The sequence below is a fragment of the Pelophylax lessonae genome (assembly GCF_965119305.1).
Source record: "Pelophylax lessonae genome assembly, chromosome: 12".
Taxonomy (NCBI): domain Eukaryota; kingdom Metazoa; phylum Chordata; class Amphibia; order Anura; family Ranidae; genus Pelophylax; species Pelophylax lessonae.
This window is the reverse complement of record NC_138779.1, coordinates 189,417,440-189,438,026: the sequence shown is the minus strand read 5'-3', so window position 1 is coordinate 189,438,026 and position 20,587 is coordinate 189,417,440. Positions and strand designations below refer to the sequence as shown.

Below are 20,587 nucleotides of genomic sequence, written 5' to 3'. Positions count from 1 at the left end.
TTTCTTTTTCTGATTCAATATCGCGTGTCTAAATGCGGGGCATTTCCTGCAAGCATGAAACCCCGTGATGAATGAGAACAATCTCTCCTTCTTCTGAATAGGTAGGTCTATAGCCCCTGGAGCGATCATATCCTTTAATATAGGAGCCTTTTTATACCCAAATCTTGGTATTTCCGGTAATACTGGCCCTAATATCCTATCTTTACCTTCAGTATTTACAGTTTAAAGTTAAGCCGCTTCTCCTCCAGTTTCATTGAATGCACGAGTGTCTTTTTAAACTCTTTCCCACTGAAAAGATCTTTCGCTATGCTAGGATCACCAGTAAGATATTTGTATATCGCTATCATATCTCCTCTCGAACATCTCTTTTCCAGAGAGAATACGTTTAATGCTTGTAGTCTTTCCCCGTAACTGAGGTCCTCCAGCGCTTTATTAGCTTTGTTGCCCTTTTTTGGACTCTCTCCAGTTCCAGCACATCCTTCCTGAAGACTGGTGACCAGAACTGGACAGCATACTCCAGATGTGGCCAAAGCAGAGTCTTGTAAAGACTCTAGAATTCTAGTTTTATCTCTTGAGTAGATCCCCTTTGCTAATATTCTGCTGGCGTTGCTTGCAGTAGCTTGGCATTGCATGGTATTGCTGAGCCTGCCATCTACTAGGACCCCAAGATCTTTTTCCATCCTCGAATACCCCAGAGGTTCTCCCCCTAGTGAGTAACTTGCATTCATATTTTTAGTACCCAAATGCATTACTTTACATTTTTCAACAATAAACCTCATTTGCCACGTAGACTCCCAACCCATTATTTTATTGACGTCCTCCTGTAAGGTTTCTTGTTGTGAAGTTATCGTGCGGCTTAGCTTTGTATCGTCAGCAAACACTGAGATTGATCTATTTATACCAATCTCTATATGATTTATGAATAAATGAAACAGAATTGTTATCACCCCAGGCCATTCTGAGGGCTCACTATTTATCACCACCCTTTGGACATGCCCCTGTAACCAGTTTTCTATCCAGGTACTCACCCTATGGTCCATGCACACAGACCTCAGTTAGTAAAGTAAACGTTTAGGGGAGATTGTATCAGATGCCTTTGCAAATTCCAGATATACCATATCCACAGACCTTCCTTTATCTAGATGGCAGCTCACTTCTTCATAGAAAGTTAACAGATCGGTTTTGCCAAAAATGATCCTTCAAAGAAACTCATGCTGATTACTACTAATGAAACTGTTTTCATCAGCAAATTATTTGATATAGTCCCTTATCATCCCCTTTAATAATTTACACACTAGTGATGCTGGACTGACACAGGCCTGTAGTTTCCAGGAATATATCTGTAGCACTGTCCCCATAGGGCTTGCTGTGTGACTTCTTGGACCTCCTCTGATTACCTGCAGACAGTCCCTTAGGGACGTTTCACACGTACTCCCAATGGCTCGTTACTCAATAAACAGTCCAGGGGTTTTGTTTTTTGGTATTTATTGTGGAACTTGGATGGGAGAAGGGAATAGTGATAAACTGCAACTTCAACTATTTACAGTTGATAATTACAACTCTCACCTGGCCTCACCAGGTTATTTGTGGAAGCAGTCACACTGCTTTAACCATACTGCCACTTGAATCGAAGGGTTAAGTCTTCTTGCTCTCTTACATCAGAGTACTCACTGGGAAGCAGAAGAGAGAAGGGAGGGAATGGATGGGATGAATGATGACGCTTCATCTTCTCGGCCCCGGTGACGTCACGCGGCACACGCTGCGTTCCAGCTTGGTTCCCGGAAACAGCCGAACCTGGAAGACGCCCAGCCGGCCTCTCCATCTCCTGGCTGCAACATCTTTAACATCTCCAGACACTGGATCCATCAGCCTTCCCCGCAGACCACCGGACCAATCTTGAGTCTATGATTACTTACCCTATGTGAGTTTATGATTGTTGTGTGCGGCCTTGGAATAAATAACACTGCACTTAGAGGCGCTCCGCTACTTTCTTCATATGCTACCTCCCACAGAGCTGACTTCCCTGTGCTGTGGAGCTAGCCCTTACTGCAGTCCAGTATATGGTTTCTACTGGCACACTGTCTCTTCCCGGGACTTCTATATACTATCATGGACTTTAAAGCGGAGTTCCACCCGAAATTTATACTTACCTCCATCTTCTCGCTCCCGGTCACCTGAAAAACAAATGGATAATCGCAATTTTTTTTTTTTTTTTCACTTACCTTTTAGAGAAAATATACTCACCTTACTTCCTTCTTCCTCCCCTCGGCGGCCACGGCGATTCGTCACTTCCTGGCTTTTGCAATGATTCCTGGGAGCTGAACGTCATCGCTCCCAGGAATCATTGCGCCTGCACCGGCCCCGACGTCAGTTCCGGGGCGCGCGCGTCATTCCCTTCTAAACAGCTTCTGGGCATGCCCAGAAGCTGTGGAGGGATGACGCGCGCGACCCGGAAGTGACGTCGGGGCCGGTGCAGTGCATCGTGGGACCGAAGAAGGAGGAAGAGGACCGAAGAGGACGCGGAAGAGGATCGCGCTGGCTTCAAGCTGCCCACACCCGAGATGGCAGCGCTGGAGAAGACAATTTCAAGGTAAGTATTTCTCCTGAAAGGTAAGTGCAACCCGGGACAGATCAGAGGCTAGCCATTGTGGAATGTGCTAGCCCTGACTGTCTGAGGGGTATTTTTATAAAAAAATGTATAACTAGGGTGGAACTCCGCTTTAATATTTCCCATGTTCCCCCATGTATATGATTGTTTTTTTATAATCTACATTCTATTCAGACAATTTTTAATCCATGATCTATTAACTGTCTGATCACTGTTGTCAACAGCATTTTAATATATTGGCTATATCTGGCCTCCTACAGAGGTGTCCCAGAGCGCTAGCTTTTTTCCACTATACCACTGCAGCCACTGACCTCCCCACACCACCCTAACTGCTGCCACTGATCCCCCCCCACACCACCCCCACTGCTGCCACGGATCCCCCCCACACCACCCCCACTGCTGCCACTGATCGTCCCCCACACCACCCTGCTGCAGCCACTGATCCCCCCACACCACCACCACTGCTGGCACTGACCCCCCCCCGCACCACCACCACTGCTGCCACAGGTCCCCTCCCCCTGCACCACCACCACTGCTGCCACAGGTCCCCCCAACACACTGATCTCCCAAACACCACCCTAACTGCTGCCACTGATCCCCCCACACCACCCCCCCTGCTGCCACTGATCCACCTCCCCTGCTGCCACAGATCCCCCCCTGCACCACCACCACTGCTGCCACAGCCCCCCCCTGCACCACCACTACTGCTGCCACAGGTCCCCCCCAACACACTGATCCCCCCCACACCACCCCCACTGCTGCCACTGATCCCCCCACACCACCACCACTGCTGCCACTGATCCCCCCCACACCACCATCACTGCTGCCACAGATCCCCCCATACCATCACCACTGCTGCCACTGATCCCCTCCATACCATCACCACCACTGCTGCCACTGATCCTATGCCCCCCTCACTACTGCCACTTAGCCCATCCCTGTCACCACCACTTATCTTATTCCATCCCATCCCCCCACCACCTCTGCCACTCATTCCATCCCCACCACCACCGCTTCCAATCATTCCATCCCCCCTCCACCACAGCTGCCAATTAATCCATCCCACCACCATTGCTACCACTGATTCCATCCCCACCCAACCACCACCGCTGACACTCTCAGGGGAATAACTACAGGGGTCACAATTGCAATGGCCAATGTGTTGCCCCTGTACACCTGGATGGGGGGGCGGGCAGCATATAGAGGAAAAATCCCCTCCATTTTTCTCCAGCAGCTGCTAAAGGCCAGCTTCTCCTCCTGTCCCTCCCATAGACATTCAGAGACTGCAGGAGGAAAATGGAGGGGATTTGTTCCTTTATATGTCTCCCTTCACCACCCCTACTATCCCTGGTCCTGCTGCCCTCACGCCCCGGGATCAGTAGGAAGGGCCCTGGCCGGGGGTCAAGGGGGCCCTTCATGGTTTCTTGCGCTGGGACCCTGAAGGTTCTAGTTACGCCTCTGCCGTTACGTCAATTAATTAGACGACTTCATCAGCAGGGGACCCAAAATACCTTTCCATGACTTCTGTCTCCTAACTTTGGCATACTGCCATACTGTGGTGCCACTGGTCAATTAGATGTGTCTAATAACAACACCTGTGTTCATTGGCTATGGCTAAGAACATTAAAACCAATGGAGGTGCTCAGGACATCCGAGGGGCTTGGGGGGGCCCGCTGAATACAGTGAGCACATGCCTTGGTATGGTACCAGTCCTGGTTGGGGTATATCAACGTGCTCAAACTTGCTAAATGACTATTGATAGTCCAAAGAGCATGGGATACTTTAAATGGTTTGAATGGGAACTAGCTGTGTTCAGAATAATGCATTACTTCCCTTATTGTACCTCCCACACTTTGTATTTCCCCACACCCAGACATAGAGCAGCCACAGGGTAACACTGGAGACAAAGCACGTACAATCTGAGATCTACTACATATTTGGGTCCTATATAAGGGAGTCTAGCAAATCAAAAGTGACACAAAGGATTGCCAGGAACAAAGAGATGCAATGGTGAACATGAAAGAAATTTCTGTTGTTTAATTTATGTGTCTAAGTTTGTGAACTAAAGAAAATGATCACCAAGCAACAGTCTTTCGGCTCCAGTGTTATTGTGTCAGGTAAGTGTAGCAACTGCCAAGTGAGAAAAAACTAGTAATGACATGATATGGTTGTATGGACAGGTGCATTCCAAAATGTACACCTAAAGATCGGTGTTTGTGCTGCTATTTTTGTCCTGCTTGCCTTAAAGTGGAACTTGTCATGGGAGAAATATGGGCATTGCCTGGTTGCTTGTTTAACATTAAAGAATGACTTAGATGTCACCGATTATGCCAGTCTGACTGCTGACTAGATCTCTCAGTCTTAGTGGTTTGTGGATGGCCCTTATCAGGACACTGGAGGACAAAAAGTATATGGTTGGGGAGGGTTACTGGTCTAGAATAAGAGACAGGGAGGAAAGTGATTGAGGAGGGGGACAGGAATGGTACAGAGGTGTCGTGGGCATCCACAGAACTTTTTTCAGGAGGGGGCATCATTCTAAGGTCACCCATACTCTGCCCCTTTTTTTTACAATGTCATGAAGGGGAGAGGCTTAGTCATTATATTTATTTTGAGTATTTATTTTTAAAGGGGAAATGGCAGAATTTATTTTTAAAGCGTTTGGTAACCTAAAGAAATAGGGTATATTGATCCTGTTCCCTTTAAGCATGTTACACAGCACAGTGCTTGTGCTTTGTAATTTGGCCCCTTCTATCACCTAAAATACCTGCCTGATCCTGCCTGGCTATGTCCTCCCCTTCGTAAACTGACCATGGTATACCATGGCTGCTGAGCCCTGACACCTTGGTCAGTCTACATTAGGGTGACCAGATGTCCCCGGTTTCCGGGGACAGTCCCTGGTCCAAGTTTGTCCCCAGTTTTGTCCTCGGATTTAGGGGTGGATTAAAGTAGACAAGGCATCCCGTGCTGGCTGAGACCTAACACCCTCCTGTATATTATGTAGTCCTGTGCCCAGTGCTCTGTGTACTATGCAGTCCTGTGCCCAGCCTTCTGTGTATTATGCAGTCCTGTGCCCAGTGCTCTGTGTATTATGTAGTCCTGTACCCAGTGCTCTCTGTATTATGTAGTCCTGTACCCAGAGCTCTGTGTATTATGTAGTCCTGTACCCAGTTATCTGTGAATAATGCAGTCCTGTGCCCAACGCTCTGTGTATTATGTAGTCCTGTGCCCAGCGCTCTATGTATTATGCAGTCCTGTGCCATTTGCCAAAAAAAAAAATATGTCCCCGGATTTTATTTTAAAAATCTGGTCACCTTAGTTTACGTGCCTCCGTCATATGCGTCCCTCTTTTCCTCCTCTGTCCTCTCTACCCCATCCCTCCCTGCCTGTCTGATCCTGTGTCAATGCCTGCCCCCTCCTTTTCTGCTGCTGTAGTTTCATATCCTGTCTACAGTTTGTTTAATAATCCGATGTGCCCCTGTGTATGTGTTTTATAAAAACAAGCCGTTCTTTACCAGTTTTCAGAGCGCCGATCATTGCTCACGTGACCCGCCGCCTCTCTCCTCCTCCCTTCCTGATTGATATCAGCGGGTAATCCTCAGCTCCGCCCGCTGCAGGCAGCTGTCAAATGGGGAAAGGCAAGAGTTAGCGGGTCACGTGAGCGGCGATCGGAACTCTGAAAACTGATAAAGAACTGCATTTTTTTTAAAACACATACACAGACACAGGGGTACGGGGAACACAGGATTATTAAACAGACAAGACAGGATGGTATTAAATGGCTTAACCACTTCCATACCGGGCGTGTTATGGCACTCCGCTCCTACATGTAAAAGTCATCATTTTTTTGCTAGAAAATTACTCGGAACCCCCAAAAATGATATATTTTTTTTTAGCAGAGACACTAGGGAATAAAATGGCAGCCATTGCAACTTTTTATATCACACGGTATTTGTGAATTAAAAAAAAAAAAAAAACACTTACGTTTTTTTTTGTATAATACATATGTACGATAATGTTACGAGTAAATAGATACCTAATATCTCACGCTTTAAAATTGCGCACACTTGTAGAATGACGCCAAACTTCGGTACTTACAAATCTCTATAGGTGACGCTTTAAAAATGTTTACAGGTTACCAGTTTAGAGTTACAGTAGAGGTCTTGCGCTAGAATTGGTGCTCTCGCTATAACGTTCACGGCGATGTATGGCTTGAATGCCGTTTACATATGTGCCCGCGACGTACGCATGCGTTCCCTTCTGCGTACAAGCACGTGGGGACAGGGGCACTTTAAATGTTTTTTTTTTATTTATTTTATTTTTTTATCTGTACACTTTCCCTTAATTTTTTTTTTTTTTGGATCACTTTTATTCCTATTACAAGGAATGTAAACATCAATTGTAATAGGACCAGCGAATGACAGGTCCTCTTTATGGGGAAATCTGGGGTCAATAAGACCTCAGATCTCTCCTACAGGCTAGAAAGCCTGAAATAAAAAAAAACATCTCAGCTATTCAGCCAAGATCAGTGCAGTATTGAAAACTGCCAGGCCGGGCGTGGCGTCATCACGTCGCACCCGTGCCTCCGAGAGTCATAGAGACTGCCCGGGACCATCTGGTCCTCGCAGTCTCTATGGTAAACTTCCACCGGCGGCCGATTCCTTCTCTGGCTCGCTGATCGCCCGGGCGAGCCAGTAGAAGCACCGGAGGGCAGCGGGAGGGGGGATGTCCTCTCCCGCCGCTTGTAAGAATGATCAAGCAGCTGAACAGCCACTATGATTGTTCTTATGGTGAAGGGAATCGCCGGCTGAAAAAAATATCTAAATGATGCCTGCAGTCCCAGGAGGAGGCTGACGGCTGTCTCTCCTCCTGCAGGTGTGAGGAAGGTGGTCTTAGGTGGTCGGCCTAGTGAACCAGGTGTGGAGCTGAGCTGCAGAGGATCCAGTGGAGCTGACAGTGGAGCTGCTGGCAGAGTCTTCCAGGAAAAACAGTGTCTGTGAGTACCAGGGGACTTGCCAAAGGGTCTGCCCAGGAAGAGGGACCACTCCAGGTAAGTCAGAGGATCAAGGGGCCAGCTCACACAGAGTGTCAGAGTAAAGGGGGAGTGTATAGAACCCTGAAGATTAGGGACAAAGGGGTACCAAGTAGGGCCCTGAAGAGTGATTCACAGAACAATACATTTCATTAAATTCTTCTTCACTGCAGTGACAAGGTGAAGCAGCGGCCTTGCCGCATTCAGCTATATTTAGAAGCAGAGGTGGGGGACTCAATTCACATGATTTGACTTAAGTCAGACTTAAGTCACCAGTTTGAGGACTTGAGACTTGCTTGACTAAAAATGAATAAAAGACTCGACTTGACTTTGACTTGGTATTCATGACTTGAGACTTAGGAGAAGAAAAGCAGCGCCACCTCAGTGTAAAAAAGGTTATTTATTGCATAAAAACAACGTAGTAACTCACAGAGGAAATAGTTGATCAGCAAATGGTGATGATTCATCTGCAACACTCCAGGGATGTTAGGTAAGTACACTATGGCGGCCGTGGTCCTGGCTGTGCCGGTGGAGTCCCACACTTCCTGTGTTTCTGGCAGCGTTCAGTGTTCAGTATCCAGGCTTACATCCAATAGTGGCAGGGGGGTGCTCGCGTTCGGAGCATGCATGCTCCTTCCTCAGGCGCCAAGCACCATTTGCTGATCAACTATTTTCTCAGTGTGAGTTACTACGTTGTTTTTATGTAATAAATAACCTTTTAATCTACACTGAGGTGGCGCTGCTTTTCTTCTCCTACCCCTTTTTTTCTGTTGCAGAGTCCCTCTAGCTACAGAGCTAGAAGCCTGCAGCCACCTCCACCATCCATCTCCACTAACCCCAGGGATTAAACTATCCTGCATACCTCCTAAAAGTACTACCTACAGCCACAGTTGAAACTTTTTTCATAAGATCGAATGTACTTGACTCTTTCACTGGCGCAGGTCGAACGTTGTGTATATGTACATGACTTGAGACTTGACTTCGACTTGAGACATATGACTCAAAATGACTTTACTTTTTTAAGTTATTAAATATTTGCATTTTCTCAAAATGTGTTAAAGCAAAATGAATGTGCCTGTTATGTTTCTGACACCACAGTCACTTAAAACACCTCAGTGTGTTCTGATTTTTAGCACACTGGCTGTTTAACAATGGAAATACTTAACATGTTTTTAGTGACTGTGGTGTTGAAACATGACCGGAGGAAGGGTTTTGAGCTGTTTGGGCATTCAAATTGTTTCTTTAACCTTCCTAGCGGTATTCCCGAGCGTGACTCGGGGTTAGATTTTAGAGCCAAAAGAGGTAACCCCGAGCCACACTCGGGGTACCGCTAGGAAGATCGCCGGATCCTGGTAGAGGTTTTACTTACCTTTTCTCCGGGATCCAGTGAAGAATACGGGCGGTAAGCGGCGGCGGAGCTTCCTCCCGATTGTCTGCGAGCCCCGGCTTCCGTCTCCGGCGACATGACGTTCGTCGGGGGGTGGAACCGGCGGCAAATTCAAATGTGAAACACACCAAACACACTGATACAATTCAAAATAAAATAAAATCACATTACATTGCCCCCCAGTGCCTTTTCCTGCAGTTTTACTGTACTTTTTATGTATGTATATATATATATATATATATATATATATATATATATACGTATATACAGTGGGTACGGAAAGTATTCAGACCCCCTTAAATTTTTCACTCTTTGTTATATTGAAGCCATTTGCTAAAATCATTTAAGTTCATTCTTCTTCCTCATGAATGTACACATAGCACCCCATACTGACAGAAAAACACAGACTTGTTGACATTGTTGCAGATTTATTAAAAAAGAAAAACTGAAATATCACATGGTCCTAAGTATTCAGACCCTTTGCTCAGTATTTAGTAGAAGCCCCCTTTTGATCTAATACAGCCAGGAGTCTTTTTGGGATAGATGCAATAAGTCTTTCACACCTGGATTTGGGGATCCTCTGCCATTCCTCCTTGCAGATCCTCTCCAGTTCTGTCAGGTTGGATGGTAAACGTTGGTGGACAGCCATTTTTAGGTCTCTCCAGAGATGCTCAATTGGGTTTAAGTCAGGGCTCTGGGTGGGCCATTCAAGAACAGTCACGGAGTTGTTGTGAAGCCACTCCTTCGTTATTTTAGCTGTGTGCTTAGGGTCATTGTCTTGTTGGAAGGTAAACCTTCGGCCCAGTCTGAGGTCCAGAGCACTCTGGAGAAGGTTTTTGTCCAGGATATCCCTGTACTTGGCCGCATTCATCTTTCCCTCGATTGCAACCAGTCGTCCTGTCCCTGCAGCTGAAAAACACCCCCACAGCATGATGCTGCCACCACCATGCTTCACTGTTGGGACTGTATTGGACAGGTGATGAGCAGTGCCTGGTTTTCTCCACACATACCGCTTAGAATTAAGGCCAAAAAGTTCTATTTTGGTCTCATCAGACCAGAGAATCTTATTTCTCATCATCTTGGAGTCCATTAGATGTTTTTTAGCAAACTCCATGCGGGCTTTCATGTGTCTTACACTGAGGAGAGGCTTCCGTCGGGCCACTCTGCCATAAAGCCCCGACTGGTGGAGGGCTGTAGTGATGGTTGACTTTCTACAACTTTCTCCCATCTCCTGACTGCATCTCTGGAGCTCAGCCACAGTGATCTTTGGGTTCTTCTTTACCTCTCTCACCAAGGCTCTTCTCCCCTGATAGCTCAGTTTGGCCAGACGGCCAGCTCTAGGAAGGGTTCTGGTCGTCCCAAATGTCTTCCATTTGAGGATTATGGAGGCCACTGTGCTCTTAGGAACCTTAAGTGCAGCAGAAATCTTTTTGTAACCTTGGCCAGATCTGTGCCTTGCCACAATTCTGTCTCTGAGCTCTTCAGGCAGTTCCTTTGACCTCATGATTATCATTTGCTCTGACATGCATTGTGATCTGGAAGGTCTTATATAGACAGGTGTGTGGCTTTCCTAATCAAGTCCAATCAGTATAATCAAACACAGCTGGACTCAAATGAAGGTGTAGAGCCATCTCAAGGATGATCAGAATAAATGGAAAGCACCTGAGTTAAATATATGAGTGTCACAGCAAAGGGTCTGAATACTTAGGACCATGTGATATTTCAGTTTTTCTTTTTTAATAAATCTGCAACAATGTCAACAATTCTGTGTTTTCCTGTCAGTATGGGGTGCTATGTGTACATTCATGAGGAAGAAGAATGAACTTAAATGATTTTAGCAAATGGCTGCAATATAACAAAGAGTGAAAAATTTAAGGGGGTCTGAATACTTTCCGTACCCACTGTATATATATATATATATATATATATATATATATATATATATATACGTAATTCTTGTGAATGAGCAGCCCAAACCAACTGTATACATTATATATATATATATATATATATATATATATATATATATAATATATATAATAAATGTATACAGTTGGTTTGGGCTGCTCATTCACAAGAATTACATGCAAAATAATGGTACCGCTTTCAGCACCTAAAATCCAAAAGAATCATACCACCAGGGAGGATAATATGCCAAGAAAAAAGCACTAAGCAGTTTTGTTAATGTTGAAAATAAAACAAAACCTTTCCTGAACACTGACTTTTAACTGATTTAAAGATGAAAATTGGGGTAGATCAGTATTTTGACTTGATTTGTGACTTGACCAAAATAAATTACGGGTGTACACTTGTCTCCCAAGTGCTTAGTGTTTGTTGTTTGCCATTTATTGGGATCTGTGGTTCTTTCTTTTCTCTGATTGGAGTTAACAGTGACACACGGTACTTATAAGGATTCCATGTGAGTGCAATTCCTTATCTCCTTTCTTTTTTTCATTGTACGTACGGTGTTACACTATGTGCATTTTTCTTTTTTTTTTCTCTGCCATATTTGGTTTTTTGAATACCTGCCTTTGAGAGCCCCCCTCCTTCATACTGGCGAGAAGTCTAGCGAGTGGATCCTGTCATCATCTTCTTCTTTAAAGTGAGACAAGGTCTGTCCATGAATTTGGAAGACCAACTACATTTGGTAAGCAGCCCTGTTTACTAAAAATCGCTTTATAAGTCGCCATAGAGAATCACATCCACTCTTTGGAACTCGCTACAGCTGGATTTTCATATTTAGTGACTCATAGTCGCAGGGACTAAATTTTTTTTTGTATTTTTTGCTTTTTCTATTTTTATGTATATATTCATCGTATTGGGACTATTTTATGAATTCATCGGTGATCACTATTAATTTGGTCGACATCACTGGTTTGAACATATAATTTGTTTTTGATACTTATTTTTATGGGTTAAACGCTACACATATTTTCTACCAAAATAAATGACTTGACTTGACTTGCTTGACTTCTAGCAGGGACTCGACTTGACTTGCTTGCTTTGCGCCACAGAAACTTGGGACTTGCTCGAGACTTGAAGGTTAAGACTTGTGACTTGCACATGTGTGACTTAAGCCCCGTACACACGTACCGATTGTCGGCCGTAAATATTCGGTCAACGTCCGATCGGCCGATTGTCGGCTTGTTAGTATGATGATTCCGACAACCGACTGCGACTTTTCGGCCGAACAAAATCTGGTCTGCATGCTATAAAATTTTTGTTCGTCAGTCAGTACAGATTTCGGCCGACAAAAATCAGATGAGCAAGACTGGGCATGCTCAGAGCAGAAAAAACACAGGGAAAGTCAACCATCACATGACATCACTTCTGAAGTTGGTTTCTGTCGGCCAACAAAAGTCCAGTGCAAATCTAGAGCACATTTCAACCAACAAACAACACTGGACAAAAGACGACCGATCGTTCGGCCGACAATCGGTGCGTGTGTACGGGGCTTAACTCCCATGTCTGTTTAGAAGTCCCAGCAATTGTGCATAGTTGTTCAGTTGGGGTATCCCACTCATTCCTTCTCCTATCCCAGTTCTCAATAAATCAACAAAAACCAAATCCCCATGACTGTTTTCTGACTGAGCCAAGCACTTTGAATATGCTCTACTGTCAAGTTGTTGCTATGGGTAACCCAGGGGAATCCGTAACCAGCAGCTCCCATGGGAGTGATGCTACACAGGTAAGTATAACATGTTTGTTATTTAAAAAAAAAAAAAAATGAGATCACTTTAAAGGTTCCAACACCCACTGATAATACGGCTGCTATGGACCCTTTTATAAAAAGGGGGCTGGCTTAGTATTGCTGTGGATTATTCCCTCTTTGAGACTCAGCTGGACAAGGAGAAATGCTATGCAGTGCATTATGGGGTGGGGGCAAAATGCTCAGCCTAAAATTTGAAATGTAGCCAAACCATGTACCTGGGGGATTTTCCTTGAACACATTGTGGGGAATGTGAACCTCATCCTACTAGAGGCATAATGAAGGAACCAACTAGAGTCAGATGGGAGAAGCAGTACGGGAAGGTGCCAGAGAAAGGAGGCAATCAGGGGGGAGACAATGACAGTAGATGAGAGGTACAGTATGAGGAAGCATTGAACAGTAAAGGCATCACTGGGAAGTTAGAAGAGAAGAACATGACAAGGAGCACTGGAAATGAATGAAAGGTACAGTACAGGTGGTTGGCAGGAGCACACTTTGGCAAGATATATATATATGAAAATTAGGAGTTTTAGGGTGCCATTTTTTTGTGGGGGGGGGGGGGGAAACTCTCTAATACTGAACAACATGCAGGTTGATATCAACATGGCAGGTGTCTGCATGTTCCCTTGGTATGGGAATACCAGCCCGCATGCCAGCTGTCCAAGGCTGATTAGCATTTGGGTAGAGGGCACTTTTTTTCTGTTAAAAAAAAAAAAGATCTACTAGCAATAGCTCTCAATAAATTTAAACTGCATTAACCGCTTGCCGACTGCTCACAGTATATTTACTGCGGCGGTCAGCCCCTCACAGGCAGAGTGACGTAGGTCTACGTCGCTAGCCTGTGAGGCTCTGGGGAGCGAGCGCGCGCCGCCGGAGGCGCGCTCCCGCGCGGTCACGGACCCCCCCGCGCGTGTGACCGGCGGACCCGATGTCCGCCGGTCACTCGGCGATCGTCGTGGGAGAGGGAGAAAGTCAGGCGGCTTATGTAAACAAGCCGCCTGTCATTCTTCCTGGTGTAGAAACACTGATCACACGGTTCTACAATGTAGGACCGTTGATCAGTGTTCCTTCCTACACTTCAAGCCACAGCCAATCACAGTAAGAATCACGCCCCTAGGGACACACACAGCCCCTCCCTCTCAAATAAAGTTAACCCCTTCACTACCAGTGTATTTGTACAGTAACAGTGCATATGTATAGCACTGATTACTGTAGAAATGTCACTGGTAACCCCAAAAGTGACAAAAATGTCAGTCAAGGGTCCGATCTGTCCGCCGCAATGTCGCAGTCCTGCAAAAAAAATCGCAGATCGCCGCCATCACATGTTAAAATAAAATAAAAAACACCAAACCAATCAAAATACGCTTTTTGCAATTTTTTTTACCAAACATATGTAGCATAAAACAAATTGGCCGATAATGTTAAAAAATTTTGATTTTTACATTTTTTTGGGGGGAATTTCATATAAAAAAAATGTGAAAAATATTGTTATTTTTGCAAAATTTACGCTGTTTTTTTGTTTATAGCGCATGATCAAAAAATCGCACAGGTGATCAAATACCACCAAAAGAAAGCTCTGTTTGTGGGAAAAAAAGGACATCAAATTCGTTTAGGTACAGCGTCGCACGACCGCGCAATTGTCCATTAAAGTCACGCAGTGCCGAATCGCAAAATACCCCCTGGTCGGAATGGGGGTAAAATCTTCCGGGGCTTAAGTGGTTAAGCACCATGGAGAGCTATTGCTGGCAACATGAAAGAATGCCCAATAATTACCAAGATTTGTCAAAACACTTGACCAGAAATACAAAAATAACCTTCACTGTACTGGAGCTTTTTAATGACTTTACCTCAGAAACATTTCATTTAACAAGATTTGTCCAATAGCTGCTCACACAACACGTAGAGTGAATGCAGGTCATACTGATGGATGGATGAATCTTATCCAATCATATATGGACAAATGGCTGCAAATTATTCACTGGGCAAATTTTCCAGTGAATCTTTAATAAAGAGATACCATGGCATGAAATTTCTGCACTTTTGAAACAGTGCGATCTTCTGATCTGTCATTTCTCTTGCAGTTCTCCTCGGTGTGTTGGTGGATGTGTCCAGTGGAATGACGAGTATTCAGCTGATCCCTCAGAATCCGGTCATTGGGGGATCTGTCACTCTGAGTGTTACTGGGATTACTGGGAAAATTCAGAATGTTATTTGGTGTAAAGGACCGAACACACACAGAGACTATCAAATCCTTTCATATTTCCCTGGTGATCCGTTCCCACTAATTCCTGGACTTCTGTTCAATAATAGTAGGGTGACACCTTTCCCCAATGGATCTCTACAGATCTCCAACTTAAATAGAACTGATGAGGGAAATTACACAGTGAGGATGCAAACAGATAAACCAACTGATATCCATGTATTCTTGAAAATCTATGGTGAGAAAATTGTCAGACAGATTTGCCCTTTTTATTTATTATTGTTTTTATTTATTTATTTATTTATTTATTTATTGTTCACATTATCTATTTGAAAACCAAAAGCATTGGGTTTGGGAGATTAATCTGGACATGATAAGAGCCTCATTTACAAAAGATGAATTTACACCACCACTAAGGGTAAGCTTTATTCACACCATCCCCCACAGAAAAATCGCACTAGCTGGCACTTTTACGAAAGGACACTTTTAGTTGAGCTGGGAACTTTTCTGGTCATATATCCCTCATGTTTATGACCTCAAAACTATTAATGAATAATAGGTGGATAGATTCATTTTGGATAGCGTAAGGAAGGGGAGGGGTTATAACTCCTGTCTGTTTTTTGGTCATGTGTGTCACCTTGGGAAAATGTTTGTTCACTTCCTGTGCCACAGGCAAAGCAGAAAATGAGAAATACTCCCAAAGTGAGGGAATCCCTGGATGTCATCAAGCTAGTGTCCCCATTACAAGATTTCTACTTTATCCATGTTCTGGTGAAAACCCAAGATTTCAGATTTTTTATCACTTTCACTCTTGGTGAAAATGGTAAACAGGAAAAATAGAGAGGGTGAACCTCTCTAACAGGGGCAAAGGCATTAATAAAAACTCCAAGGGTTAGAGAGGCTGGATTCATCCTTTTAATAAAAACTTGACAGTTTTCTAATCCCTCTCCACTCTATCCAAAACTAAAAGTGTTGCCTTTAGTTATACGTTAACCTGTTGCCGACCGCTTACCGCATATATACTGTGGCAGGGTGGCTCTCCCAGGCAAACCTATGTAGGGCTACGTCGGTTGAGCACCTGCAGCTAGGGGGCACACTCCCGCCCGGCTTGTCAGCGGGGAAGCTAATGCAGTGGGCAGGCGGCTCAGATTGCCGCCTGACACCCGCGATCGTTCCCCGCTGAGAGAGAAGGACGGGCAGCTATTGTAAACACAGCTAACCGTTCTTCTCCCTGGAATGATCACAGAGTGCCTGTGATCCTTCTATATAGGATCACATGTCTCTATGGTCATTCCACAAGCCACGCCCCCCACAGTTAGAAACACTCCCCTAGGTACACATTTAACCCCTTGATCACCCACACTGTTAATCCCTTCCCTGCCAGTGTCCTTATTACAGTAACAGTGCATATTTTTAGCACTGATTACTGTAGTAATGTCACTGGTCCCCACAAAAATGTCAAAAATGTCAGTTAGGGGTCTGATCTGTTCGCTGCAATCCCACAAAAATTCACATTACTAGTAAAAAAATAAATAAAATAAAAACAATAAAAATGACATAAATCTTTCCCGTAGTTAGTAGACGCAATAACTTTTGTGCAAACCAATCAAAATACGCTTATTGCGATTTTTTATTTTTTTTACCAAAAATATGTAGCAGAAAACAAATTGGCCTAAAATGTAAAAAAATTTTGATTTTTTAATTTTTTTTTTTTGGGGAATGTTATATAGCAGAAAGTGAAAAATATTGTTTTTTATTTTTCAGAATTGTCGCTCTTTTTTTGTTTATAGCACAAAAAATTTTAATCACACAGGTGATCAAATATGACCAAAAGAAAGCTTTATTTGTGGGGGAAAAAAAGGACATCAATGTTATTTGGGTACAGCATTGCATGACCGTGCAATTGTCTGTTAAAATAATGCAGTGCCGAATCACAAAATATGGCCTGGTCATTAAGGGGAAAAATCTTCCGGTCCAGAAGTGGTTAATGTAGAATGGGACAAAGTACATATACTAATTTATACAGTGCCTAGGTGCCCTGTAACTAGCTGCAATGTCAGACAGGGTGCCCCTGGGCCTGACACCACAGCTAACAAGGAGATAGCTAATTTACTCTGTAGCGCCTGTCTCTGCCTCCCAGCACTTTTCCTAAAGCAAGCATCAACAAGAGGAATGAAGAGGAAGGTGAGCCTCCCATCCCTTTGCATTCCTCTTGCCGAAGCTGAGAGGCAGAGACATGCGCTACAACATAGCCATCTCTATGATATAAAGGTGGAAAACCACTACCTGCACAAATTGGATAAATAGTACTGTGCTCTAGGCTATAGGTATAGGTGCATGTTATAAAGACAGAAAGTCCGTGATTGTATACAATTCCAAGGAACCGATTATCAAAAGATCCAATTGCTCCCTTGGTAAACCGAGCTATGTTTAAAGCGAATAGTGACAATAAATACACATAATCAATCAATAATCAATATGTAAGCTCGTGAAAAATTCATAAAATGGTGTACATCTAAAATGAATTTGATAATTCAGCAAACCATGATTTTTAAATATTGCAAATATCCATAAACAAAGTGTTAAAAGGTGCTTGAAAGTGCATTGTGATAATTGAATGAATATTAAAATATATGCAGAAATAAAGTGCTAAATAGAGCTAAAGGTGCAATATAGTGTATTAATAAATAAATAATGTCTGTTGGACTACCACAGTTCCAAATTAGTTCAAATAAATTGAGTGTGCACTTTGCAAAGCGTAAAACATTTTCCTTATTGTGCATGTGGTTTACACGTGAAGAGTTGCGGATGGCTCTTCAGAGGAACTTCCACATTAAAGTGATCAAATCCACCACCAGCAGAAGAACTCACTTACCAGAGGTAAGTATATAACTCACAAATATCTCCATCAAGGTTTAAACCACATCAAAGATAATTTTTCCACACACCATTCTAAGTAGGAGGGTATATCAGATCTTCATCACATTATCTAAAGGGTGCATATCCAAGGAAGATAGAAGAAAGAAAGGCTTCCATAGCATAATATTGTCTTTTTATTGAGTGATATAAAGATCAAAACAGCTTACAAGCATAAAATCAATTCTAGCACTTCAGGATACGCGGGGACGCTGAAGGCAATCGGCGATTTATTAATACACTATATTGCACTTTTAGCACTATTTAGCACTTTATTTTTGCATATATTGTAATATTTAATGATCATTCAATTATCACATTGCACTTTCAAGCACCATGTAACACTTTGTTTATGCATATTTGCAATATTTAAGAATCATGGTTTGTTGAATTATCAAATTAATTTTAGATGTACACCATTTTATACATTTTTCACAAGCTTATATATTAATTGTTGATTGATTATGTATATTTATTGGCACTATTCACTTTAAACGCGGTTTACCAAGGGAGTGATTGGATCTTTTGATAATCGGTTCCTTGGAATTGTATATAGCCATCTCTATGATAACTGCAGTGCTGGGTGGCTATGCACCCAAGGAAGTGGTGCCCTGCTCCACATCACAGCTAGTGCCCTAGAGCAGAAAAAAATGATGATTCTTTAAAGCACTGTCTTCAGGTGCGAAAAAATGAGCTTGCTCATATGTGGATCCAAATGTAGAGATTCATACAAAGACCACATTTTCCAAAAATGTGTCTAGTAAACTCACTACTGATCCACAACCCGTAGATCAACTTCTGTACAACCTAGCTGCCCATACATGGATTTGGCCAAACCAGACAAATTTCGATCCAACTATGGCCAGCTTAAGAAATGACCTTTGGATAACTAACACCTTAGAATATGAATGGTCCAGGCAGGTATATTCATTGTCCAATGAAAAATAGGTACCAGTGATTTGGTAAAATAAACTTTTTATTGCAGTCTGCAAGCTATAGGAAGAAGGCTAAGAAACCATCAGAATATCACAAATGGTTTTAAAAACTTCCTCTTCAAAGACTTTCTATTTACACAATTCTCTCTGCTCTTGAAAACTATGCTGGCTTTGGCTTTTTTTAGATTAAGGTTCTGGTAGTATTTTTTAGATTGGTGTTCGGAGATGGTGTTCTAAGGCAGGATACAGGAGGCAGATCATGTGTGAATTTCTCACCAAGCCGGTTATCTTTCATTTAGGGGGGAGGGATAGCTTCAGTTGTTTCTTCATGGCCAGACATTCTTGGGTTGATTTACTAAAGATGATTAGACTGTGCACTTTGCAAAGTGCAGTTGCTAGAGCTTAGTAAATGGATGATAGAAGTCACATGATTGCGTATTCTTTGCAAAGTGAAACTTTACCTGATTTACTAAGCTCTAAAGTAACTGCACTTGAAGCATGCACAGTCTATTATATGGCTTTAGAAAATTAACCCCCCCCCGCCCTATTTTTCAGCAGCCAGCATCTTTACATTGACGGGGCTGCCCCCACAATGTAAGGGTTTAATTTGTGTTTTAATCTAGGTGTAACTACAGAAGTTTCACTTACCTTATGCTTTGCTCTCCTCTTCTCTAGGTTGTGGGCGGGCTGTCGGTGTTATGTCCTGCATCACTCATTTCCAATGCAAGACTTCTGATGTCATAGGTCTGCATATATGTGACCTCTACCCCTGTTGTATTTCTTTTGGGGGTTTTGGGGGCTTTGGGGCTGAAAATGGAGCCTGGACAAATGCTAAAGTAACCTCCCAAGCAATTTTATGACATGTGATAACATTGCTTGAGGGATCACTTTAGTGTACTTTAGGTGGTATCACAATCAGATCATGCAAGTGCATCATGGTGGCAAATCTATATTGTTTTATCAATAAACTGAATTACACTAGGGCCGCCATGCGCTCTCTTTCTCTTTTGTCACAATCAGATGAATCAGGACAATTTTAATAGAAATGGAATGCCTCACTTCCTTGTTCTAAGGATATTACTTGGACAGGTGCCTGGATCTTAGGGGTAGAGCTTCCCATCTGAGGTTCATGAGATTTATTAGTCAATAGATGTCTAAACTGGCCAAAAGCTACCGGAAGCTGTTAAACTAGTTTTAAGTAGATGTGCCCTTTAAGAGCTTACCTTGCATCATCCAAAGGTGAAACGTAAAATTATTATTATCTAAAAAAAACTCTAGTTCTTATAATGAATAATATGACTACTATTAACCATTTCTATTTCCTTCCTCTGCAGACACAGTTAGTAAACCAACAATTACAGCCTCTACCTCACTTCCCAAAGAAAATGATACCGTCACTCTCACCTGTACCTCTACTAATGCAGAGAGAATAGTATGGAGCAGGGTCCCCTCTGGAGCCACCTTGTCTTCAGATAACAGGACTATCTCCTTCCCATGGATAAACCGTATGAATTCAGGGGACTATCAGTGTGAGGCTGAGAACCCTGGCAGTAAGAAGACCAGCGATCCCTACAAACTGACAGTAGCATGTAAGTAACTAATAAAACTTTCAGTGTTGGGATAAAAAGAAAACAGAAATTCTACTGATTCTCATTTTCAAAAATAAGGTCAGTCGCTTAGCCAATCTTAGATTTATTCAAGGTCACATCATTTTTTTTAGATGGAAATAGCAGGATGTAAATTCCTTGGGAAACTGGAGATCAGTTCAACATCCCAGTTTGGAAGTCTTTGGAAAATGCTTGC

At 43.2% G+C, this 20,587-nt stretch overlaps 1 protein-coding gene across 2 annotated transcripts in view; it reads left to right on the top strand.

The window, feature by feature from the left end:
* Positions 1–4,521: 4,521 nt before the first annotated feature.
* LOC309568021 (cell adhesion molecule CEACAM8-like) overlaps positions 4,522–20,587 on the top strand; it is a 62,514-nt gene continuing 46,448 nt past the window's right edge. For both annotated transcript variants that reach the window (XM_082273595.1, XM_082273594.1), the window contains exons 1-3: positions 4,522–4,725; positions 14,815–15,171; positions 20,119–20,373. In XM_082273595.1, coding sequence (XP_082129721.1) covers positions 4,680–4,725; positions 14,815–15,171; positions 20,119–20,373 — 658 coding nt within the window. In that variant the 5' untranslated portion in view covers positions 4,522–4,679. The remainder of the gene's footprint in view (positions 4,726–14,814; positions 15,172–20,118; positions 20,374–20,587) is intronic.